The sequence below is a fragment of the Borostomias antarcticus genome (assembly GCF_949987555.1).
Source record: "Borostomias antarcticus genome assembly, chromosome: 6".
Lineage (NCBI taxonomy): Eukaryota > Metazoa > Chordata > Actinopteri > Stomiiformes > Stomiidae > Borostomias > Borostomias antarcticus.
In genome coordinates, this window is record NC_140239.1 from 26,379,632 (window position 1) to 26,405,586 (window position 25,955).

Genomic DNA, 25,955 nt, shown 5'->3' on the forward strand with positions numbered 1-25,955 from the left:
TTTATTTAGTTTATATCATCAAACCTTCATAATCAGATATCAGCAATGCCAGGCTTAACACAGCAAATAGTGATAATACATTCATTTATATAAATTAGGTAATATCTGTCTATATATATTGAAGATGGCTATACATTATGGGTTCATGTGAAAATACAGAAACAAACTCAAATGTTTACATGAAAACATACTCCTTAAGATGATTTATCCAGTGTAATATACACTAATAGAGCTCATCCCAGCACCAGACTGGAATACGCCATGTGTCCTGTCAGAACCAGTCTGATCCGGTCCAGTCCAGATCCAGGTCACGCATTACTGAGATCCTCCAGTGTTCTGGAACTGATGCCTTGTTTCCTGTGGAGGGGGATTGTGGGCATGTTAGACATATTGTGCAGCTATAGCATGCTACCTTTCTGAAGCCCCGCTCGCTGCACACACTAGGAAATGAAAGTGGCGAGAGCCGTTTTGACACGGTTCCAGCAACAGGCCGTCTGACAGGCTAGAAAGCGGGGGGGGCGGGTCCCAGAGCGGCTTTCCCGGACACAGATTGAGTCTAGACTCGAACAAAGGAGCCCTGTCAACAGGGGAATCTCCAATGACATTTATTTACTCTGGGGCTATAGGACTTAGCCTGTGTCCAGGAAACTGGCTATGGTTGGAGGGGGGCGGGGTTACAGGTCTCAGGTCAGGTGAGCGGAGGCGTCTACTTCCTCTCACCGTAGCTCCTCCAGGCAGAGTTTGTTCCTCAGCCGCACGTCCTCGCTGATGGGGTAGAGCACCAGGATCATCAGCCCCGTCACGATGAAGGCCACCGGGGCGGCGCCGATGAGCAGCTTCAGGGTGTAGGCTACTGGAGCGGGCTGCCTGCATGCGCCCGTGTCGTACCCCGCGAACCTGCGGCCGCACACGCACAAACACGTTCAGTCGTCCTGACCGATGGTCAAGTTACACCAACGCTGCAGGACCAACAACGTGGGGCTGTGGTGGTTGAGTTGCATTTGCAGTGACGTGCGCGGTATTATGTGCTATGTACGTAGCTGTTGATCGTGCGTGTGTGTGTGAGTGTGTGTGTGTGTGTGTTTACAGCTTGCGTGACTCACTCCAGGCAGAGCGTGGACACGCCCAGGGAGATACCAGCGGCGAACTTGGTGAAAAAGACGTAGAAGGAGTAGAAGATGGCCTCGTGGCCTTTGGAGTAGGGGTTCGCCAGCCTGAAATCATCCACCACATCCGGCAGCATTGACCTGAGACACACACACACACACACACACACACACATACACAGAAAAGGATGAGGTCACCCCGAGACATTGATCTAGAGTCAGTCCTGCTGTTCTTCGTGAGGGAAAGTTGATCTGTCCCTAAGAGGGACAGTTACCCAAAGCGAGAGAACCCACAGCACCCCTCCTTAATCAGGCATCTCCGACAAGCAGCCAAGATGGCACCGTCTGCTGCTGCTGGTGATGAGAAGTCTACTTTGGGGGGTCATTTAGCCGGGATGTAACGACGTCCCTAATAACATGATTGGATGATGAGCTGGTTGTGTCCCAACTGGGTAAACAAACGTACCTCCCGAAATATACACGAACCCCGCTGGAGACCCTGTCATTTGGGTGAGCGAGGGAGGGAGGGAAGGAGGAAAGGAGGGAGGGAGGAAAGGAGGGAGGGAGGAAAGGAGGGGGAACAGGGACAGGGAAGGGAGGATTTGCCATACAAACTGACTGTGGAACGGGATCAAAGAGGAGAGGAGATGACTCTCTCTCTCTCTCTCTCTCTCTCTCTCTCTCTCTCTCTCTCTCTCTCTCTCTCTCTCTCTGTGGTGTGGCTTGTAGAGTTTATAGCAGAGGGCAGCTCTCGTTCATCACCATGACGAGTGACGACATGGCCCACGACCGTATCGCGCCAGGGGTGAGAGGAGGGTCAGAGGGCAGGAGAACCAGCGGACGCCACCGCCGACTGGCCGACATCACCACCGACAGCATATCACTGCCCCTATGGCTGGTGTTGTTAGGGCTGGGTATTGAATCGAATTTCAAGAATCAATTCGATTCCGATTCACAAGGTTCAGAATCGATTATCACGATTCGATTCAATATCGATTCGGTTAGTGTTACTAAAACCAGTTTTTTTTTTAGCTGTAACCTTAATTACATGACTGCCAAGTTATGCAACACATCAATATTAGGGCTGGGTATCGATACTGATTTCCAAAAATGAATGAACGAATGAATCATTGAATGAATTGATGAACTATTCATTCCTTCATTTATTCATTCATTCATTAAATAAAAGATCGATTTTGGGATTCATGAATCGATTCTGAATCATTTGATTCAGAATTGATTCATACTTTTTTTTTTAACCCAGCCCTAGATGTTGTAAATAATTGCTGTTGTCGCGCTGCTTTTTGACAGGTTTAAAAGTGACCACGACGGTGTGCGTCTTAAATGAACGTGACGCCATAACGCGAAGGAGCAGAGAGACACAGGCTCCTCACCACGGCAGCAGGAGAGAGGCGGCGACGCTGAGGCCGGAGGAGACCGCCACCACGTACGCCACCACGAGGTTTGGGATGAGAACCAGCATCGCTGTGAATGGCATGATCCACTGTGAGAGAGAGAGAGAGGGAGAGAGGGAGGGAGGGAGAGAGAGAGGGAGGGAGAGAGAGAGAGAGAGAGAATTGGATTAAGGTGGGTCTAATTTATTTGTCCACAAGATAGCACACAGTTCTATTAGCGGTTGGCGGTCTGTCAGGTAATCAGAACGGAAAAGTCGGTGAAGCACTTTAACCTCCAGTCTCTAGCAAAACAACACAAACGGTCCAGGTAGAACGAGGGCGGTGACACCTACCGTAATGCCGCAGAACGCTGCCGTCTTCTTCCCGAAGCGCTCCAGGAACCACTGCCAGAGAGGGATGCTCACCACCGCCGACATCTGAGGAAGCAGAGACACCTCTTCACCCTCGTGAACGTGTGACGGACCGAACGCAGCGTACGCCTGACCCTAACCTTGACTTCAACCTTCGAACTTGACCTTGAACACAGCGGCGCTCACCAGGATGGTCAGCACGATGTTCTGGAAGTGGTCTCGCAGATCCACGGCGTACGTGCAGAACAGAACAAAGTTGCTCTGCACCAACTGGAAATCAGAGAGGACAGATTTTAGACACATCCGGTCAGCTCAGCGCCATCTTGTTTGTCCCCCGGTCACTGTGCCGAGACACCGGGGAAGCTGCTGACACGCGCTCTCGCACGGATTCGTCCTGGCAAACGATTTTCTTTCTTTGACGAGCGGACAGGAAGTGCATCAAATATACCGTGGTCTCTGACAGTTTAGCAAGAAAAATCGTCAAGTCAAAGTCACCTCAGCCACAAGGAATTAGTCAGGTCAGATGACATACTGTAAGTAAGGACATTTTATTTATATAGCACCTTTCACAGACAGGGGTCACAAAGTGCTTCGCAAATCATCAATAAATAAAAACAATGACAAAAAGCACAAAAACAGAAAATAATGATATACGATAACGATAATGCACTCACATCCTGCGTCTATGTCATTGAATGCTGTTAGATTTGAAGGATGCTGTTGTTGTTGTTGCTGCTTCAGGTCTCTGAGCTCTGAACATGTTCTATTCCCAAACGTGTCTGAGCCCGGCAAGAACCACTCAGGCAGGCTGCGGTACGAGTGTAATGTCTGAAAGTGCTTTGTAAAATAACGCCGTGAGTACCTGGATGGCCACGGAGATGAAGAGGAAGGCAGCGGTCAGAGTGAGGTACGGCCCGTGTCTCATCACCAGGATGAAGCCCTTATGGAAGGGGATCTGCTTGTCTGTCTTCGGGGCGTAGGGATCTGAGAGGACGAAGGAGGAAACAGACACTGACCCTATACGTCAAGATAGATAGCTAGACGTGGGAAGGAGGGGGGATGCGCTCTCCAATCTGGCAACCCTAGGACTCCCCCTGCAATGCAGTGTATGCTCTTGTCAGTTCCCCTGGGGATTGCCACGTACAGAGAGCAACTGCTGACAGGTTCACATGGAGTAAGGTCAGCAGTTCACTGACAGCCTCCCTGCATATGAAAAGCTCGGGAGATATGAGCGATATATTTCATCTCATCCTCCCAGTTTTAGCTGAGTAGTCACACTGGGTCATCGTTTTGAAAGCTGTCCGTTGGGCTGCTAATATACACTACAGTATAGAAACTACTGTTAAAAACAGACGCAGTGATCCTGCGCTTTCTCTTAGGTTTCTAATGCGGTTATGGTGAAACCAGGATGGAAAGAGAATACACGCACGCACGCACACACACACACACAAACACACGTGACACGCACACAAAGCACACACACACATACTCACACTCACCGTCCCTCTCTTTGACTCCGAGGAACATTACCACGGTGCAGATGAGGAACACTCCCCCTATGCACCCGGCTGCTATCATATACACCTCCTTCTGAAAGAGAGCAGAAAGAACAAACATGAGCATCTCTCTCTGTCTCCGCCGGTCTTCCTCAGGTTACACAGACGTCTGTTCTATTCTTGGCCTTCCCCGATCCCCAGGCTGCCGAACTCAAACGCTCTCAAACGATCCCTTCCTTATCAAACCTGTCTGAAAACGACAGCTCAAACGTCAAGTCTGTGTTTTTCAAAATCCAGTCTTACCTACTTACAGCTGAGTGAAAAAGCTGAACTAGCAAACTGTCACAAACTTAACAAACTGAATCACAAACTGTGTTGTTCCTAAAATACAGCCTTGAGGGTTTTCACATTTCACCCCAAGCAGGAAGTGCTCTGCCCCAAACAACTTGAGCTTATTTGCTGTTTTTCCAATGCGGTGCAGTGGATGGAGGCGTGGTTTATTCTTATTTATTCACTTCAAACGCTAACCGTTTTTGGAGGAACTGGTGGTGAGGGCACCAAGACGATGCGCCACCCCCTTGCCTGTGGCCATTGAGGGCTTGGGGTGGTTAGAGTCCCCCCCCTTGGGGATTACCCAGAATCTTTTTGGGATGGCACAGCGCCGCCCCGAATAGCTGTGGTGTGCAACCGAGGCTGATCCGGAAGAGGATCAGGAACAGTGGGGCTTGTTTGATCTGGCTGGAAAATACGTCCCAGGACTCATGGTGGGGTTTCGAGGCCGTCTCAGTCGTGTTTGTGCACTGACCGTAATAATAATAATAATAGCTTTTATTTGTGTGTGCACTTTACATTGCAGTGAAACCTCAAAGTGCTATAAACAATAAAAAATAAATCAATACAGTGAGCTGCTAAAAGACGAGAGATCGTCGTCTCTAAAAATGTTCCGTTTCCGTTTGCATCGCGGCCAGGGTTGGGCGGGGCTGGGCTGGTTCGGGCTTGATATCGACGTTCCAGCGTTTCCGTCCATCAGTTCCTTAATTAGATTTAGAGTTAACTGATGTGTTTTCTGAATGGGATAAAAGTAGGCTTAATGACCAGCAGACGGTGGTGGGTGGGGCCTCAGATTGGGGAGGGGGGAGAGAGGGGGGGGTGTTGACAGGGCTGATGTTGAGGAGGGACCCTCTTTGAGGTTAGGACCAGGGGACTGGCTGGCGTGGTGGGGTTCAGCTTTCACCCGTGGTCTCTCCTCAAACCCATGGCTATAAAACATGCAAGGCCCCCTTTTCAACTGGAACCAGACTGCAAAAATAAGCGTAGTTCCCTAAACTAAACAGAAAGGTATTTTCACACGCCTCCTGACTGTGTTTCCTCTTGAAAGGCTCCTAACAAGCAAACAGGCGGGACAGCGTTGAGAGGAAGAGTCCGACGGTGACCGAGGACGGTCGTTATCAAACCCAAGACACCGCGGTGACGACCTCGGCACAGGTCGCCGCAGCGACACTTACAGCGTGCGACAGGAAGTCCTGCGAGTGCACGAGACTCCTGACGATCTCCGCCCCGCTGCCGTTGCCTAGGTGACCGGCGGACACGTTGTGCTGCGGGCAATGCTTCAGCGTGTGGGCGCTGGCCACGATCTGTCCCTGGATGGCCGCGCCCACCAGCGTGCCCAGCACCTCCAAAGTCATCCCTGCCATCAGACAAAACATAACGACAGAACATTTCCATTACAAGACAGCACGCGGGGGTGGGGGGGGAGGGGGGGGGAGGGGTTGGGGGAAGAGAGACTGGCATGTTTAGAGACCTACGGTAGGCGGTGGCCGAGTCCCTCTCCTTCTGGTCGGTGCTCAGGAACATGGTGAGGGCGGAGTAAGGCACGTGGAAACACTGCGGCGCCCGGAGACAAACGCAGAGAAGACGGCGTCATGCGCAGCAGGCAGCAGCAGCAGCAACAACAACAACAGGACAAAACACGGGGGGGGGGGGGTTGTCAAAGACGTGCGGCCGGAGGGGCGAATGGCGTGACAGCCTCCCGCCGCGGAAGGTGACGGTCTCCGCAAATGCATGCGATTCCCTAAGCGATGCGCCACATCCAGTTGCGCCACTGAAAACTGAGCGCGGGGACCTCGGTGGGCGCGTACGCCTGTGTTGTCCCGTACACCTCGGCTCCCCTGCTGTCCTTTCCGCTACCACTTCTTCCTCACCCTAGCAGGGCGTCAGCAAACAACCCGGGTCTCATTTTCTAATCTGCACAACAGCCCAGTCAGCGTTGTGGGGCAGCCTGCAGCGTCCGCGTGCACAGCCGCGACCGAAAATACATGCGGCCTGGAGAGACTTTCCCGGTCCCTTTTTCTTCGGCCTGTCCTCTTAGGACAGCATATCATTTGCTGGAATGATATTTATAGAACCAATCTGGCCTTATATGGGCTTACGGATATATGATACGGTAGGAATGGTAAAAGGCCCGATCAGTCTAATGGCGAGCTCGCAATCAGGTTATTACATTGGCGATGAAGAAATATCGCTGTTTGTTGGCCCTTTTAAGTGATAGCAGCTGTCCGTTCCCAGCACCACACACACTCAAAGACAATGGCGTGGCGCTAAAAGTGGCAACCGGCATTTAGCCACCCAGCGGTCACTGGCAGGCCCGACTGTGTACTTATCAAGTAGTTAGAATGACATGTCATTATGGCCAGCCGCAGTGTGGATACCATGGTCTAAGCGCTCTACTGCACATGGTGGAGAGGTTAGCCCCAGAGAGAGAGAGAGAGAGAGAGAGAAGAGAGAGAACTGGTCTGGACCCTAGTAACAAAAGGACACCAAAATAAATACACTTTCCCCTTTGAGGTCACAGTATCTAAGAGCTTTGGTTTTGGTTTTGCACCAGCTCCACCTCTCCGAGAGCAGCCTTGGCTAACCAGAGCTCAAGAGGCCTAAGGCAGTCCCGTTGATTCCTGATTGGATGCCAAGTCAGAATCGAATACAAACACCCATATGTTTTCTTCCAACTGTGAGGCACTTTGAATTGCATTCAACGTGCGATATAAATAAAGGTCCGACTGATGGAGAAGATCCCTACGCCTTTATACAAACCATAAACCAGGCGGTGAAGCAGGCGGTACTCACAGTGATGAGGGTCTGGTAGAGGCAGTAGAAGCCCAGGTACCAGATGAACCTGCCGTTGGTGAAGGGAGGCACGAACCAGAGGTAGAAGTAGGAGACCACCACGAACGGCGTGCAGCCCACCATCCTGTAGAGAGACGGGAGATGAGAAGGTTAGGGGCTCAGATGGTGGTCCTACCAAAGACTTTTAGCCATCATCTCATAGAACAAGCAGGAAGATCTGTAGAGAGTAGTGACAGGGCATTTTGATCTTAAGTCTGGTTGGGGGTTTTGCTGATTAGCTGGTGTGTTGGTGTGTCCGACAGGAGGAATCTGTCCTGGTTTTGTGTGGAGGTGACGGTCGACCAGGGAGAAACCCACCACACCATTGTCAGCCCACATGACTAAGCCAACGTTCCTACACACACACACACACATATTCAGAGCATAGGAATTCTGCTGGGTTGTGCTGTTTTCAGGATGTGGAGGGTTTATGTCGGCTATGTATAATTCATGTGAATACAACTGGTACATATCATTATGGGCTAAAGGAACATCTGGGCATTACACCCAGTAGAGAGAGGGATGGGGATGTGGACAAAGTCCGCAATGACCACAATGAGTTTCACAAACACTGCTGCGTCATCATCTACATGCAGTGCTGGCTTCTTGTGGTTTTCCATAAACATATACACATAAACACACACCTTGAGCAGTTTCTGGTCTTCAAACACAAAATGTTACACTTGTCTTGTTGATATTTTGTAAAGCAAACTGACTGGGAAGACTTGCATTTCCACTGTGACAAAGACTCCCTCTAAATGGTAAAAACATCAGTGGTGGAATTTCGGTGACAACGTCAAAATGACACACTGACGGCTCTGAACTTTGACCTTACCGGACCCCAAGGTGTTTGACCCCGCCCCCTGCGTTCTCTAAACTCCGCACCTACTGCCGGGGTCTAACCCCCTGACCCTCTCTCTGTGTTGTCGTTCAGCTCAACTCCGTATAGAGAGAAAGAGGGAGAACAAGAGAGAAAGAGAGAGAGAGAGAGGAGGGAAAAAAGGGTTGAGAGAGAACAGAGAGAAAGAGGGAGAAAGAGGTAGAGAGAGTGACAGCCAGGGAAGCAGGGGATGGTCAGTTCTGGCAGTGTCCAGCCCACCCTGTGGACACTGTGGCTTGCCTCTCTGTCTCTCTTAGTGATTGTTCAGACAGACAAAGGGGGGTGACAGGGACAGACAGCCCAGAGAGGGTGCTCACGGGAGGCATGAAAAGCCCCCCGGACTGAATGGGACAGTTAGAATGTTCCGCAAGATGGCCCACAGGACGCGCGGAGCACGGTGGAACAATCTATCGGCTGTGTTCACACAGGGAACAAAGAAGAACACACATAGGGGGTGCAGATTCCAACCCAGACTTCTTTACATGACAGCTTCGGAATTTAACATTACAGGCCATATTATAAGGTTATTTATGATCATATACAACGGCCGATATCAAAGTGTCATCAAACGGTGCACTCTCCAGATATAGCCTGTCGCCGGTAACATAGGTGCATAGACAAAATCCCTCAAAAACACCATAAACTCTCGTTTTTGAAGACAGGAAACGCATCGAGTGGTCACCGGAGTCCGTTGATGTTCTGGCAAAAAAATAGCCACAAAGGCTAACATGGCCTATAATGCTAAATTCCGTACCTGTCCTTTAAATCCCTTCACTAAGTGTACTAGATAACAGATGTGAGAGGACATTAGTGTTCCTCTCTGTTAGCACGGTCTCTCTAAGACAACAAACACAGCAGCACCCAGGGGTCTTGGTCAGCCGGGCATAGCGCCGATGTTCTACTGTAGATACTCATCACTTCCTGTCTGGCTGGTGGTGTCACTGAGACTTCCTGCTAGACAGGCCCAGGGGGATTTCCTTTAAGGGGTAAATGTTAGGGAGGGTCTGGCTTTCTCAGGGCAGACATTATACACACACACACACGCGCGCACACACACACACACCTGCATGCACTCTCTCTCTCTCTCTCTCTCACACACACACACACAATCAAACAGCTCTCTGGCACAGCGGCAATCACAATTTATGTAAAAACAGCCATCAGCATCTGTGAGCTCAGCTCAGCATTGGTCGGCCTCCAGCGCTGTCAGCCGCTGTGTAATCTATGGCTCACATACAGTAGCTCTCACTCTCACACATTACAGTCCTGCTAAGTGCTTTCTCTGTAATTACTGTAAGTGAATAGTGTCACGCCAGTGTTTTGGCCTTGTGCAAATTAGAGCTGGCACACACACACACACACACACACGCACGCGCACACGCACACACACACACACACACCACACAAAGGCCTACACAAACAAACACAAATTAGAGCTGGCACACATACACGCACACACCACACATAGGCCTACACACACACACACACCCTCACACACACATACACACCACACACATACACAAAGACAAAAACCCACCTTTGAACTAACATTTAACACCAGGTTCAGGCTGACTTTGATGTGGTAAAAGAGTAAAGAGACGTTAAATCTGCATTAAACCGAAGCTCAAGATACTCAGTCAGATCAAGAGAAGCTTTCATGAAATCCAGCGTTATTTAAAGATGTGAAGGGGTGTTGTCTACCTTCTACAGAGATCCATGGTATCACAGAGTGGTAAACCTTACAATTACCCTAAAAAACACACACACTTGGTGTGTTAGGAGACCAGGGAAGACGGAGTCTCACCATGGCATGAGTCTGCCGATCCTGGTCCATGGGGTCTTGGTGATGAAGAAGCCCACCACAGGGTCTGTCATAGCTCCCCACGCCTTCCCTATGAAGAGCACCATGGACGCCTGGAAGGGGTTGATCTGTGGGACAGACAATGGATAAAGTATAGAGTAAATCAGTACACACATGCGCGTGCGCACACACACGCACCCACACACACACACACACGTGGTGTACCTGGGCGACATCGAGCAGGTAGATCTGGAGGAAGAACGCCGTAGCGCTCCCAGCCACCTGATTGGGCGCTCCTCCGATGGCGAAACACAGCTTACTGCAGACGGACAACCTCTGGTTCAGGTCTGTCTGTGGAGAGGAGACACAGGGCAGCGGATCACATGATGGTAGATACCGCCCCTTCACTGTCCACTTACAGAAGACGCTCTGATGGACAGATGATTTGGGGAGATGTCAAGTGAGGACAGCGGGCGGCAGAATGGGGTTCAGTATTCGTGTTTCTCTTTACCCGGCAACTCCTTGGATTCAGCTTGTTAGCTTTTTAGCCTCACATCAAAGAAAAAGAAAACGCGCATACATATTTAATGGGATGATCATTGTTGGCTAACGTTAGATTGTAGCCTAGATAAGAGACTGCTGGTGGAGGGGACTTTGATATTGACGGTATTATGATGTCATAATCTTCTTTAGAGCCATAGAAATTATACAACAATCTATCATTTTTATTGTCCATTATGTAGTCACAGTCAGGAAGGAAGATAGTCATGGTTAAGATACGACTATTATATCATCTATAACCACGGCTCTGATGTAGAGGAGTCAGTGGGAGACTCTATGAAGTGCCATCATCTCACTGCTGGTGGAAGATCTAACGTGATATGCAGCACATCTGGTTCCTCTCCACCCAAGCCCACAAACCCACCCCTCCCTCCCTCAATCACATCAATCATCTAACACCCCCCCCCCCCCACCTCAACGGCAGCCTTCTCCTGTGGCGTGGTTGATGTGTGATACAGGATCAGAGAGACCCCGCCCCCCCACCCCCCACCCCTCTCCTTCCTGCGGCTTTAGGCTGTGGTTATCTGCAGACACACTGGAGCACACAGCCCAGTCTGTTCACTTCACTGAGAGATCCACAGGACTGCTTCCGTTACCACCCTCTGCTTAAACCATCTTAAGTTTGTGTAGTGTGGGATATGTATGTGTGCGTGGGTGTGTGTGTGTGCATGTGTGTGCGCGTGTGTGTGCGTGCGTGTGTGCGAGCGTGACAGAAGATGCTTTCATCCTCAGACATGAATTAGAACACAAACCACCTCCTGGGACACCCAATATTTACAACCGTCTCATGGAGACCAAAGAGCGAGACAGAGATACACACACACACACACACACACACACACACACACAAGCACACATACACACACACACACACACACACAAAGACAAACAAACACAAACAGACCTAAATACAGCAGCACCAGTTAAGATCTGAAACCTACCGTCTCCTTCTCTGTCTACTACTTCTTCTATCCACTCTCCAGCACTCTTGCTGACCTTTTGTTTTTCCCATACCTACAGACATTGGCTACACACACACACACACACGCACACACACACGCAACACATGGAGGTTAACCCACGGCTAGCCTTTTTGAGGTGTATGAAAGAAGGAAATTGCCAAAAACAACCACAGTTCAGACCGACACGCTATCATTACCGAGAGTGACTTTTTCTGCCTCCTATTTCTCTCTCAACATGAAAACATTGATGGTTTCTAGGATGACAATTACCAGGAGAAAACTGTGTAATTATTCAAACGCAAGACAAGCGGGTCAGAAGTAAGTAAAGAGCGCATGTCGGCCGACTTCAAAACTCTCTCTTTCTCTCTCTCTCTCTCTCTACTCCCTCGCTCACTGCAATTATCTCTAATTGGAGAGAAAATGCAAGTCTTTGGTCTGTGGAGAACTCTGTCTAACGTAAAACTTCTCGACGCACACGAGCTGCCCTCCATCAGCTACAGTATGGGTTCCATATCACAGACAGGGTCTGACGTGGGGTCACTGCTAATGTCCAGCAACACTTGAAGTCTAGCTCCTGTTTCATGTCATGTCTAGCAGTGTTTCAGATTCCTATCTTCTATACCTTTGGTCTATCAGTGCCAGTTGCATTTCCTCTAGCAGGTAGATGTCCCCTATACGTTTTTTACGGACCATTCAATAAGGAAATTGTCTCTCGTTTGATCTCCCATGGTTATCCATCAGTGCTGGGTTCAGATTGACGCAGGTAAAATACTGAGGCGTTTCTCTTACTCCCACTGTGTCTTATCCAGGGCTTTGTCACCGAGGCCTTATCATCTCAGACATAACAGGATATCCCCTCTACTCTCTGGGCACACATTATCTAACCCCCTCGCTGTGCGCATGCGTACGCACACACGCACGCACACACACACACGCACACACATACACACACACACTCATGCACACACATACATACTGTACAGTATACACACACACACACACACACACACACAGTGTTCAATCAATACTAAAGAAGCGAAGAAATCTTCTGTCAGCAGACTGGTGTCTGGGAGAGGTGGAGCTAATTTCCGAAGTCAATTCGATTTTAATGATGAAAAACAACCAAGTGTAAAAAGCTGATCAGCACTACGTGCCCAGGTGTTTAAAATAGGATTGAACCTAAGTGTGACGCAAACAGCAGATCAGTGCTAAAACGTGTGATGCTCTGAATGTGTATTGATCTTGATGATCTGAATGTCAGTAAATTGGATGTTCTGTTCAGCCGTAACCTCCGAGATGAGCGAATATGCGTGTGTCAGCGTAGATAAAACATAAAGCAGTTTAAAGGTTTAACGCAGGAGGGATTTCCTAAGCTATTTCTCATCCCACCCAAAGCTGATGTTTATTTTGACCTTCAGCTTGTGTCCATGTTTGTTAGTGGAAGTGTGGAGGCTTTGGAGTCTGGAAAACTAGAGTGTCTTACTGTCAAGGCTGATTTGTTCAGGATTTGTGGCAAAATGTTTTGAGCGTTAGGGAAAGGTTCCTTTTCAAGAGCCACTGTTCTCAACAGCAGGTCATCGGGGAAAAGAACGACTGGCAAGCCATCTCATCTGACCGTCTCTTCGCCTTCATCTGCACCGACAGGATATTGCACTATTGAGAGTCCTCGCTCAAACTCTCCTGCCTTGACCTGTCAGCTGTACTCTGGTGAGTGACCAGCAGGGGGCCCTTGTTGAAGACCTCACAGTGACAGGCGAGCCATTAGGGACTCAAGCCTCTGTTTTAGCATGTATAATTCACTCAAGGCAACAAAGGCATTGCTCTGAACTACACCACTCAAACACACAACTCTGATACTACACTGACAGACACTCCTCTGCATGCACACACACACACACACACACACGCACACACACACACACACACACACACACACACACACACACACACACACACACACACACAGACAGCTCAAGGTCATTTTGTAGAAGATTGTGCTGCTTCTCTTCCCTATGCACTGGAAAAAAAGAAAATCCTTCTCCCTATCTCCTAACAATAAGATGCACAAGTGTCCCACTCTTTTGAGGAATACATCTAGACTCCCTATTCAGCCTACCGTAGCACTCTTTTTTCAATAAAAACTCAAGGCGTTTTGTCTATTTACACGGACAATGCACATAGTATGAAGGTCTGACTCCATCTTTCTTTGCTGAGCCTTAACTGCCTGTGGGCATATACTCTGGAACAGCATCAATAAGTAAGTATTCCATTTATTCATCTGAGCACAAGGCTTCATACTTTACACACGCACGCACACGCACGCACACACACACACACACACACACACACACACACACACACACACACACACACACACACACACAGACACACACCGTTTCACATGCTTTCCTAGATTCAGCTCCTGCTGCAGTTCTACTGATACCTAAGTCTTTGAAGGTGAACGGTCAGCAAAGTCACCACAACAACCACAGCCAAACCAAGAGAACCAAACAGCCTCATCCCTCTATAGTCACCACCTGAGACCGATCCAGCCATCGTATCAATGGACACTTTCTCAGAGAAACGGTTGTCAATCGAGCCAGACAATTCACAACCAAACAATGTCATTCACTGCCAAAGCGATGCACGCGCCTCTGACTGTTTTGGGCTTTCTTTAACCCTTTGAATATGACCGTCTCGCCGGCAAAAATTAAAAAAAGAAAAAAAAACAATCCCCCCAAAATATCTTAAAAAGAAAAAGAAATCCAACATTCCAACACTTCCTGAAAGTTGAGAAACTGCGCTTTCTAGTAATATAGGAAAATTAATCCAATCCAATCAATATTCGAAATGTTGCCACTGTACTCCCTGGGTTAACCTCAGTATTATGCTGTTCCCTGTCTCAGGGTTGGACCTAGCAGAGGAAGAGCAAGTTCTTACCTGGTGAGGAGCTTTGGTGAATGCCGGCCCCGGGGGCTTGATGAGCCTTGCTGCTGGGTTCTGTGGCACCCTCTCTCCCCTGGCCATGGCTGGGTGGCTGTCCGCGGGTCTCTGACCGGGCTTCTCCGTGTGTGCGTGTCCCTGAGCGTACGTGTGGATGTGTGTGTGACTGTGGCTTCTAGTGTCGCCGAGGGTGTGTGTGTGCCCCTGCGTGTATCTCCCAGGCTGGGCTTGGTCGTGACTGTGACTCTGGCTCCGGGTGAGTGTGTGTTTGTGGGCGAGCGGGGAGCCCTGACGGTGGGGGCGCGGGTGTGTTTGGGTGGAGGGGCGAGGGCCGGCAGGAGCAGGGAGGTCCTGTGCCTCTGTGACAGCTCTGCTGCTCCCCGTTGACATTCACATGCTGGGCTGGTCTGGAACAACACCAGAGAGAGAGGGGCAGTCAGGCAAGGGGGTGGCACAGCCTCACACACACACACACACACACACACACACACACACACACACACACACACACACACACATGTACAGATTCATCCATCCTCCCTTACAGTAGGCTATAGATCTTGCTCTAATCCTCTGCCAAATTCATTTTTTCACATACATCATTATGCCATCTATGCTTATAACTAAAACGAAATATGCAGTGTACATATTTATATGTATAGGGGTCAATGACGTATATGTTTTCAGTGTAATGCTGAGTGTTTTAAAAAAATGTGTTATATTTGTGCCAGTCTACGCATGGATGTATACAGTAAACTTGTGACTATGAAAATATTTACATTTTTCGAGGGGGCAGTTAGCATTGTAGGCTACTGAATGACATGGGACACCTTTGCATTATTGACCCATATCATATCAATACTTATGTCTATATTATTATTCATTTATTTATATACATATAGCATATTTCTTTTTAGTTATATACATACATATATACATACATGTATACATCTACCTATTTGTGTGTGAGGGAGACAGTGGAGACAACATGTGTCTGTCGATATCTAATATAAATCTCGTATCTGGAAAGGGTTGGATCAAAGAAGAGCTGACTTACACGAGTGTTGAGAGAAGAGTCGAGGCGCTGTCCCCGGGGCAGTCAGTCGGTTGGAGGGTGAGTCGAGCAGACCCGGGTGCTCATCCCAGCAGAGCAGAAGGAGACTGCGGAGGACAGTGTCAGTGCGGTTCCACTTCACTCAGCTGCCTCGCTCTGAGTAGGCCCTATGCGCTGCGCCCTTCAGCGGTGGCGACCAGACATCACAGAAGAAAAACAGACTTATTATCAGCAACATGACTTGATTCTTAGCAAATATGGCTGTTCTTTAATTATAGGCTAGAGAAAACTAGAACCTATTTTCAGTTCATCAAAGCCATTTTACATTATTCACTTTTTCATCCAAAATATATTTTGGATGAAATGTTTTTTTGTTTTGTATGTCTGTCGGTGAGTGACAATAAACATGTCATGAGCCATTTTATGTCCGCTTTTTCGCATTGATTTGTGACAGTACCAGTCAACCTTCAAACAACACCCTGCTGGAGCAGTTTCACAGGTCTCTGTTGTGCCGCGTGGGGACGAGTGAAATGCAGTTGTTTTCTTGTAGGCTATGGGATAGGCTAGGTATGTGTTTCTGACACGAGCAGGTGCTGTCATTGCGTGACAATAACTATCGGAGACAGCGGTGTGACTGTCCTGCTGCGGGTTCCACATCTACACCTCCATGATCTACACAAGTAAATGTCTAGGCTGATAATAGGGCAATTCATGCATCCAATTAATCCGGTATAGGCACGGCCCCTAAATCGTCATTATGATTGTCGAGATATAGCCTAGAACTACGTTTTGCACTGACTCTAAATATTTTGAATACCTTTAGGACCATTAAAACCACAATACGTTCAATCCTGAAGCCAAGAAAAGTTATGCTATTACATTTGATGATTGAGATATGGATCGAAGATCATAACACTCACCGGTGCAGTGGCTGCGCTTCTTCTAATACTTCCCTGTCTGTAGGCTGTAGTACCTCCCATCCCCTCTACAGCAGCATCCCACCCAGATAAGACAGCAAAGCAGCCGCCAAGAGTCAGGACGCCAACGGCCAAGTCCAAGCGACCTGGATCAGAGACTGCCAAAACCCCTAGATTTCCTCACACATTCCTAACATTCAGACAACTGAGCGTTATGACTACCCCAAAATATCAGGCATACGACACGCATTATTCGTGCACGTTTCAGGTAATGCCGAATAATGCGTGAAGAGGAATGCGCAATGAAAGGCTGGTTGCAGCTCAGGTAAAAGGGTCAGTTTTGAAAGATGTGGGAGATAAACAGAGTAATTCCGTACGTGCTTAGTCTTATTAAATATGTAGCAGAAAGGAAATGTGTTCTATTCTACTCTAAAGCAGCTGGCTACCTCACCAGGTCAAGCAAGCAAAGTAGCCTATACTAAAGTAAAAACCCAGATACGCAAAGTAGGGGCATATTATGTGGTTTGATTTTACAGTAAAATAAAATAAAATATTGTATGTCATGCACCATTCATTCTCCCTACCCTAACACTGACCAACCCCGAGGCTCACATCTGTTCTCCTGTGTAGTAGTTCAGCATGGCTCCTTGTCCCTCCCTTCCTCCTGTAGCTTTAAATATTGAACATGGATAATGGCTTTCGGCTTCCCGAGGCCAGGCGCGCATATTTAACCGCACATTACTCACTCAGCTAGAATTAAAATAAAATAAAAATCCAGTGTTTATGAAGCACCGACCTCAATTTCAACCTATTTTCTCTCAGTTGTCTCAAGACTGTCTTGTCAGTTAGTCAGATCCTCCACATATTCAGTGATTCAGCAGGCTATAAAACACACAAGGTTGGCTAGTCTGCAGGCAAAGACACAATGCTGTTAATTGACATAAGTAATTTATTGTGGATCATGAGATGTTTCCTCTCTGAAATAAAAGGTGCATATTTAAACCAGAGAGTTGCAGAAGCTTTATGGATATTAGGCTGGGTCCCTGTTATTACAAACAAAGGTTTTCTTTCATCAAATGCAGACAACTGTGGGTCTATGACAATCAGAAACAGCCTAGTAAACCATTGTTGATGAATGACATAGCCTACTTGGTTCTTTCCATTGCACCTGTTCCATGGCATGAAGACACTGAAAACAGAATGACATCATCACCAGTTAGCATTACCACTCCTCCTATCAGCACGCTTACTCATTACAACACATTCAAAATAGTAGCGCATATGCAGGCACGTGCACTCGTCGCTGGTGGGTGTAACGGCATAGGAAGACTTAAGTCAGCTGAGGAGGCTGATTTGTGATATTTTCCTCAAGAGCTGGTGGTGCTGTTCTGGTGGTTTGTGCATGATTAAATAGGCGTACAGATCTGTATATGTGTTTCTGGTGATCTCTACTCTGGTCTGATCAGAGGAGGGCGTTGTGCAGGCTTTGTTTTCACCCTGGCTGCTATGAATGCAGAAGGGTTTTCTTTTCTTTTTTAGGATATATTTTATTTTTTATTTTTTTTATGCAGAAGGGTTTTCAATGCATTTTCCTCAGGTGTTCCTCGGTCGGGTGAGACTACGGGTGTTGGGGTGGCTCAGGCCGACTGTGTATATTGAGGGTCTCTGTGAGCCTCCTGATTGGTCAGGAGTGTCCGAAGGGGTGCTCTGTGCTCAGGGGTCTCTGGACGATGACGGCGTTGGTCAGGTCGGCCTCCTCCAGACTCAGCTCCTCTTCCTGGAGCTCTCGGAAGGGAAGTGATGTCGTCAGGACGAAAGGAGAGCAGTTCCTCTGGCAGCGTGACACAAAGTTCTGAACATCGCTGATTCTGAGGAAGATACGTGTTTAGCACACTCAACTCATATCAGCAAAACGAACATCTGAATAGAGTAAAAAAAAAAAAAAAGTAGCCTAATTTAACAATAATAATACTCTACAGAGCTATTTTGTATAGGTGCAAAATGAATATCGTGTAGCAATATTGCACTCGGTCAGCTCCACAGAATTCCTCTAAACCTCAACACTGGTAAGGTCATGAATTATTGACTCCACCCCAAGCCATCCTTCAGTAGCTCCACTCACACATCCACCAGCTGTGCGTTCAGGGCTGTGCGTTCAGGGCCCTTTTCCCTCCACTAACCCTCTTACATAAATGCTGCATCTGAGGTACGCAATCCCTCTCTGGGGATTTTATAGATCCAACCTGTCGTCATTCTCAGATTAGGTTTTGTTCAGGCCTGTGTAGCGCAGGCTAACGCACACCGTGCTGCACACCCAGACCCCCTGCCACGCTGGGATCAACCATTACATCATCACCATTACATCATCACCAACTGGCCGTGTTGGCTCTAGCCTCAGAGGTCTGTACCATAATCCCACTGTCAGAGCCCTGGCTTGGACCACACTACGAGAATCTACCGGTCATACTGATGAAATATAATGCAACAGATGCATACTAGTACTATAGTAAGTAGTACATCTTATATTTCAAGTGTACCAGTCACTCAGCAAATTGTACATAGCCTACTTGTTAGGCAAAACACTGCCATTGTGAAAATCAGTGCTCATCGGGAGGATGCAGCTACTAGCATGAAAAAATATCTGTTTATCACGGTTATTTAAGTGTCTAGTGTCGATATCGACAGACTTCATTAAATTCAACCAATTTATGAGTAGTTGGGTATTGTGGGACTGACCTGTGTGACAAGTTGAATCTCTGCACCAGTCTTCTGCCGTCAGCCAACCAGATCTGCAGGGAGGTGACAGGGAGGGTGTGGTCGAGTGTTACCATAGGAACAGGTGGGGACTCCCCGTCCTCATGGATGGATGGAGACCGGGCCAATACTCTGGGAGCAACACTGGAGAACAGAACATCAGGTCAGACACACTCACGCACACACACACTGCAGCTGTTAGGACTCGTAGAACTAGAGGGACACCTGGTGGTGGGAAATAGAATGACATGGAATAAGATAACCTTTGAGATAGGAAATTGTTCCTCCTCTAATGTGTTCTGACAAGGGGAGTGTGTGAGATCTGATATGACTGGGTAGGTGTAAAACACTATCCCCTAATATGTCCAGTCACCTTAAATCTGCAAAAGGATGTAAACAAGCACAGGAGGAGGGAAATGGAATGTGTCCCTCCCTACTGTAGTGTTAAAAACATCCTTCCTGAAATCTCTCTCTCCGTCTGTGGATCTTCCCTGTAACCCATCATTCCCTCTGTGGATCGCTCACCTGCCAAGTCTGTACCCCCGGCCACTGAACGGGTGAAAGGCCTTCTTCTTGGGGACGTACATCTCCTCTGTCAGGTCCTCCACGTTGATCTCCAGCTCCTCCTCCTCTGCCCTGCTCTCCAGCTCTACTGGCAGCTCCCTGGAACACAGGACGAACACAGGAAATGGCCAATTACTGATTGCTCCAACGGGTATCAAGACTAGCAGGCAAGTTATTTGGATGGGCTAAGCTGGAGTGATAGCAGATGTACAGTATTTAGTTGGTGTCCATAGTGCTCCAACGGGGTATCAGGACTAGTGTCCTATAAATGGTCAGTGAAACGATCCTAATTTACATTCATCCATATTGACTGCATGATGAAAATTATGTCAGATCCCGACAGAAAGACTCTGGGCCGGTCATCCACTGGGCCGATCGCGCACTGGGCCGATCGGGCACTGGGCCGGTAAATCAGGCTTACAGGTCAAAAGTTGTGTGCACAAACGCACCTCCAACTTTGACACGTTGGTGGCGCTAGAGGGTTCGAGGTGTGGACATGAGTCTTGGTGAAAAGATTCAGGGGACAGGGAACTGTCAGAATGTCCCCCTGCACTAGGGACTATCATTGTTTTTTGCACTATGCACTGTCTGCACTCTGGCTTGTGCCTCCTGCGCCAAGCACTTCATGGACTGATTATACTTGAAAATTGAACTGCATTATGTGTTGTTTTTTGTTATGTATTGATGTCTGTTTGTGGTATATAGTTGTCTGTATATGGTATACAGTATGTGAACACACACCAAAATACATTCCTATCAACTGTATTGTTGAAATGGCTAAATAAACATTCATCTTGAATGAATGAGTGTGCCAAATTTCACAACTTTTTGCCGTAAGGTTCTATGGGCTGCCATAGACTCCCATGGCGGAAGAAGAGGAAGAAGAAAATGTACAAGAACAATGGAGGCCTTCGCAGCTTCACTGCTTGGCCCCCAATAATAATAATAATAATAATTATTATGACTGTGATTGGTTTACAGAAAATGTCCCCCCCCCCAGATCCCCAAATGGTAATGAGTCCAGCCAGACATTTCTCCAACGCTAGCCCAGCGTAAACGAAGTGTGGAGAAAGGTCTGGCTATGAGCTTTCAGAGGAGTGAGGTCTTGTCCGAGCTCACCCTCGTTTAATAGCTTCCAGGAAGTCCTGGTTCTCTTGTATGGAGTAACTGCGGAACTCTTGGTCGTTGACAGTGAAGCCATCCTTCCACAGCCTCACAACCATCTCTACCTGAAACACAGACCTACACAGTGATGCCAAATATAGATGTTCTCAAATTCCATGTGCCTTCACAAATTCTAAGGTCCACTTGCAGGCAGAACTATTTTTGAGTGTATAAGACAAGGGTCACCAGTCCTGGAGAGCTACTGTATGTGCAGGCTTTCCAGCCAACACCTTGGGAACAAACCTAATTCAGCTTAAGCCTACGGTATACTTGCTTTAAACTACACGTACGAGTACAAAAGATGGCTACCATGCGTTTCCTGCGTTCCATGGGAGCATTGGCTGCGGTTGGGAAGTGCACCTCCTCAGAAATTACCGCGCTGGCAAATATGCGCTTGTCTATGCGTATGCATTGTTATACAATTATAATTACAGGACCTCAAGGGTTTTTTATTAGCCATACAGCAGTGATATTCACAAATACAAACGTGAATGAGCGGCGACACACTACACACACATGCATCTGTGGTCGCCGGTGGAATTTATCCTCTGCATTTCTACCATCCGTGCTGTCCTCCTCCAGGGGCAGCCAGGAGCATTGGGCAGCCTCATCAGGGGCGCCCGGGGACCAAGTCAAAGTGCTTAGTTTAAGTCCTGGTCAGGGACAGGACTGAAGAGCATCTGTTCTTTTGCATGTTTTCATATTGGGGTGCTATGTGGAGGGAGGGAACCCAAGTGAGCACGGGGAGAACACAGAAAGTACAGTATATCGTATATTCGGGTTTAATTAAGGACCCAGCAAGCAGCTAATTACAAGAATCAGGGCTGAGTTCAGCCAAAACATTGCAAAACGGTTACTGAAATGAAAACGGTGGTGCGTTGAACACCCTGTGTGTTGTGCAAGCGTTGCACCAGTGGCAGCTTAGAAGATGCACAATGTTTTCAGATTGAACTCACCCCAGGTTTACTAGTTTGGTAGCTCTCTAGGACCAGAGTTGGCAACCTGTGATCTAGGAGCTACTGTAAATTGTATGTGTACTGAACAGAAAAAGCAGGTAGACTTTTCATCTTGAATAAAGAGCTAAATCTTTTCTTTTTTCACATCTAACAGTTGAGGTTTGGATTAAAGTGTAATACTGTAGCACCCTAGATCTGTAGTCATTGGCAAAATGCTTCCTCCTAACCTTTGAACTCCCTGAGGCAACGTTGCTGATCTTCTCCACCTCATCCAGAAGATCCTCCACTGAGAAGCTGCGTCTTATTGGTGCCTCCTCCTCCTCCTTGCTCTCTCCATCAGCCCTAGAAACTACTGTCCATTAGGAGGCTGTTTACAAGTTAATTTGATAAAGACCATTTTAGCAAAGTATGCCTGTACCATTATGGTACTATGCATTTCATGATCACTCTTTCCAAATATGTCCCTCTAGGATAATAGGTCCATCCTAGCCTATATGCTTTGCCCCAATTATCACTCCTACAATCACAATTGGACTGCTCACCGTGTACTGTGATCATGATTTAATTACTTCTGTAAAAGGACATGGATCTCACAATCACACAATACTCACCAATTTCCATTTTTCTTACTCTCTTTCGTGTCAATGTCTTTCATTAGATATGTTGTCTTCCATCTGAAATAATTGATCAAGGGAAAGATATGACACCTAAGCTCACATAAGCAACCTATAGGCCTACAACTGGTTTCATTCAATAACAAACATTTTACATTGGAAAGTCGAGTAACCCCACAAACATTACAGTAATAATAGATGTCCAATAAATATTGCCATCAATTAGGCTATAAGCTACTCAATATATATCGGCTAAATATAGGTTATAACATCTTTATGATCACGATTGATTTTGCTGCGTCAAAATTATATAAGGCACGCCTGACTCCAGACCATTCACGAAAACGCAGCCTAAATGCTTGATGCCGCGATGACTGAAGAGGACCTTTCGCATATATTTAAGCGTTCGCATATAAATATAAAAACTAAAAAGCCTACAAATTTACCTGACCGTGTGGCGTGTTTATATCCCTTCCACGGGCTACAGATGCAGCCATAAGTTTTTGGTTTGCAAGCGATTTTCTGCTGGCGACGTAGAGTCGTTTACCACGCAAACTGGTGACGTAGAGCCGTTTACCACACAAACTGCTGCCGTGATCTCGACACTTCTGATTGGGGCTTCGAAACGTAACTTGATCAAAACCAATTCTCTGGTGTGATATTCTTTATTCTAAAATAGCCAGTATAATTCTGTGTAATAGCAACATTGACATTGGATAGCCTAGTGTATATTATACATGGAATGTACGAAATACACACAATGGCCTGGTGTATTACTTTATCTTGATTACTATGCAGAGATAATGTAGTCTTTATCACACTATCTCACAATATAGATGATCAGCTCATATTGGGCGGGCGCACGCACGCGCACAGCTGCCCAGGTTAGCACTGCCAGTGCCCGCGCGCCTCTATGAATTTAGTATCAATGATATGAATCGAAATATGTCAACCTGCTAGCAGGCGCCCTCCTGTGCGTTTCTAATCAGCTGATTTACATTGATTCTTCTCGAATAATCGGCTGATTCATGCTGTATCGGATGTTACTATATGAGAATGAGAAGACTCGTGATGGGTAGTCTGGGGTTGCCGTCCTCCAGGCTTGATGGAGTTCATAGACCCAAGATGCCAAAACGTAAACAAAACGTCCTCTTGGGCGCACGTGGTTGAGGCTATCCCCGATTGGCTGACATAATCACAAATTTGTCAGTGTTAGGCTTCACGGGTCACGACCAATCACAGTGCACAATTTGTAGTTATCTATTTTCAATATAGATTTGTTTGTTGACTTGATCATATTCTTTTCCATTCCAGTCTTCAGGACTAGACTACTGCCCAGTCTGCTAACTATTCCTCCTACAGAACAAAGCCTAATCCGATACAACTGATTGAGAAGCTGTAGGGACCAGCAGAATATCTCCTCCAAAGTCAAGTGACAAGTGCAATAAACATGAGACATGATAAGTAAAGAAATAAAAGAAACGTTTTATCATCAAGTGAATTAGCAGTCCGCAAAGCCTAGTGTCACATTGTGGTCATTGTGCCGCTACTCGCCAGCTGGTTTAGCTGGGAAAGCGGAAGAGGGTGACCAAGTTCAGCCTGCCTGCTGACAAGAGCGAGTGAGAGAGAAAGAGAAATGGCGCCTCGATGCTGTGCTCACTGAGGCAGTGTGTAAGACAAATGTATAGACGTTAACAACGGTACAGACAAAGAAAAAATCATGGTGAACACAAGAAAGAGGAATCGATATGAGCCAAGTATTTCATCCAGGACCAGGTCGTCCGCCAGGAACCCCCCGAACTCCGAGGAACATGTAAGAGCCGGGTTCTGTTCTCTAGCCAGCTGGCGCTAGCTAGCCAGCTAGCCGTGGCCTCTGCTCCAGCCGTCGATATTCGTAAGAAACACGATTTGCAACATTTGACACCTACCGGATTAATTAAATAAACTATAAAGGCATTCAATGCATTGATTCAATATCTTCCCTGTCGCACCGACTGCATTGCACGGCCGACGCCTTGGCACGCTACCAAGCTAGCTCATTGCTCCAAGTTCAGTTCCCTTTGTGTTAGCTAGACTACAGCTAGCACAATCGGATGGAGGGGGGGATTGCCTCTATCAAAAAAACGAAACAAAGACCCGTGTAGATGTTGCCAGCTTCTAGATATTGAAGTGTTGACATACATCTCAGTCGTGTCGTTTGAAAAGAGAAGCCGGATAGTTGCTCTAAACTAGCAGTGGGGGAAGGGAGTCCAGACGAACCCTTGTGGTTCTTACGCTAACAACAGTTGGCTGGCAAGCTAACATCAGCTAACGTCCCCAATCTAGCCCCTCTGCTAGAAAGTTGAACTCGATGAACTTGGATGTTTATATAGAGAGGCCGTTGACCTCATGGATTTAGAATACTTGGGGTTTAATTGAACGTTATTGGTATATTGGCCAATTTAGCTACATTGCAATCTAAGGATAGCTAGCTAGCCAGGTTAATGTTGGTCATAATGCTTTAATAATGCCATGAATTTACGCCATAGCTAACGTTACTTTACATGCATAGCTAACCTGACTACCGAGGACAGGTAGCGAGCTAGTGATAATCATTAGCTGGTTAGGCTAGCTCGTAGTAACTAGCTAGGTAGCGGCTACATAACAAGCTGTCACTGATTGACAAGCTAGCCGGTTAGCTTTTCATAACACCTGACCGAAATCAGACAATAGGCCTATATAATGTAGCCAGCTAATTAATGCAGTAACGTTAACTAAATGTAGCTATCTCCCGACCATATATTTGGCTTAATTAAGCTAACGATAGTGGTAGATCATATGAAATGAGATCAATTTTAATTTAGTCGTGGTGGAATTGAACGCAACCCAGAGTAGCGGAGTCGGATATACGGATGCCACACGGAGCAATGAGTATTAGCGTTAGATGATTGGGAACGGATTCTAAGGAGCATACGTGGAACGCTAAGTGCTTGGATGAACTGTGAGGCAGGCTTATGTCAATAGAAAGCGAGGTGACCTGAAGCCATCTCAGAACTGTCTTTGGTATGTGTGTTTGGTATGTATGCGGATTTTGCTGTCTGTCCTGGCTCTCTGCAGACTGGCAGTGTCCTATCAGTAAGGAGCTGATGCTTATACATACTTTGAAGGACAAGGGCATGGTATCTATCATCAGTGTTCCTTGGAGGAGCCAAGAAGTCTAGCTGTCTCTTATAATCTCCTTCTCATGCTGTGCCAGTTTTCACCTGGAGGTGTGAAT

At 47.3% G+C, this 25,955-nt stretch overlaps 3 protein-coding genes across 6 annotated transcripts in view; 1 reads left to right on the plus strand and 2 right to left on the minus strand.

Moving 5' to 3' along the window:
* Positions 1–278: 278 nt before the first annotated feature.
* On the minus strand, positions 279–14,760 carry mfsd2b (MFSD2 lysolipid transporter B, sphingolipid; the record flags this gene model as incomplete). The annotated part of the gene is made up of 14 exons (XM_084440391.1): positions 279–357; positions 721–897; positions 1,104–1,247; positions 2,501–2,610; positions 2,854–2,937; positions 3,058–3,141; positions 3,734–3,855; positions 4,371–4,461; positions 5,873–6,054; positions 6,173–6,251; positions 7,491–7,614; positions 10,214–10,338; positions 10,436–10,561; positions 14,674–14,760. The coding sequence occupies 14 exons, from the start codon at positions 14,758–14,760 to the stop codon at positions 309–311; spliced, it is 1,584 nt and encodes a 527-aa protein (XP_084296517.1). The 3' UTR covers positions 279–308.
* Positions 14,761–17,588: 2,828 nt separating this feature from the next.
* On the minus strand, positions 17,589–23,248 carry ubxn2a (UBX domain protein 2A). Of its 4 annotated transcripts, none has more exons than XM_084439478.1 (7): positions 23,146–23,248; positions 22,697–22,759; positions 22,313–22,427; positions 21,085–21,194; positions 19,927–20,064; positions 19,384–19,545; positions 17,589–18,515 (listed from the first exon to the last, which is right to left on the minus strand). In XM_084439478.1, the coding sequence occupies exons 2-7, from the start codon at positions 22,738–22,740 to the stop codon at positions 18,332–18,334; spliced, it is 753 nt and encodes a 250-aa protein (XP_084295604.1). In that variant the 5' UTR covers positions 22,741–22,759; positions 23,146–23,248; the 3' UTR covers positions 17,589–18,331. The 4 variants fall into 4 exon arrangements, with proteins under 4 accessions (XP_084295604.1, XP_084295606.1, XP_084295605.1 ...); XM_084439480.1 differs by having other exon boundaries at positions 22,313–22,434; positions 23,146–23,223; XM_084439479.1 differs by having other exon boundaries at positions 22,313–22,437; positions 23,146–23,209.
* Positions 23,249–24,394: 1,146 nt separating this feature from the next.
* atad2b (ATPase family AAA domain containing 2B) overlaps positions 24,395–25,955 on the plus strand; it is a gene marked incomplete at its 3' end in the record, with an annotated part of 70,558 nt that continues 68,997 nt past the window's right edge. The window contains exon 1 of the mRNA XM_084440103.1: positions 24,395–24,512. Coding sequence (XP_084296229.1) covers positions 24,420–24,512 — 93 coding nt within the window. The 5' untranslated portion in view covers positions 24,395–24,419. The remainder of the gene's footprint in view (positions 24,513–25,955) is intronic.

Bases quoted from the DNA above. Each gene is read 5' to 3' on its own strand.
- ubxn2a (XM_084439478.1), bottom strand. From the start codon at position 22,740: ATGAAAGACATTGACACGAAAGAGAGTAAGAAAAATGGAAATTG. The intron at 22,428-22,696 runs GTGAGTATTGTG...AGTAGTTTCTAG, and splicing joins AGTAAGAAAAATGGAAATTG to GGCTGATGGAGAGAGCAAGG. The intron at 19,546-19,926 runs GTGAGCGATCCA...TCTGTTCTCCAG, and splicing joins CGGGGGTACAGACTTGGCAG to TGTTGCTCCCAGAGTATTGG.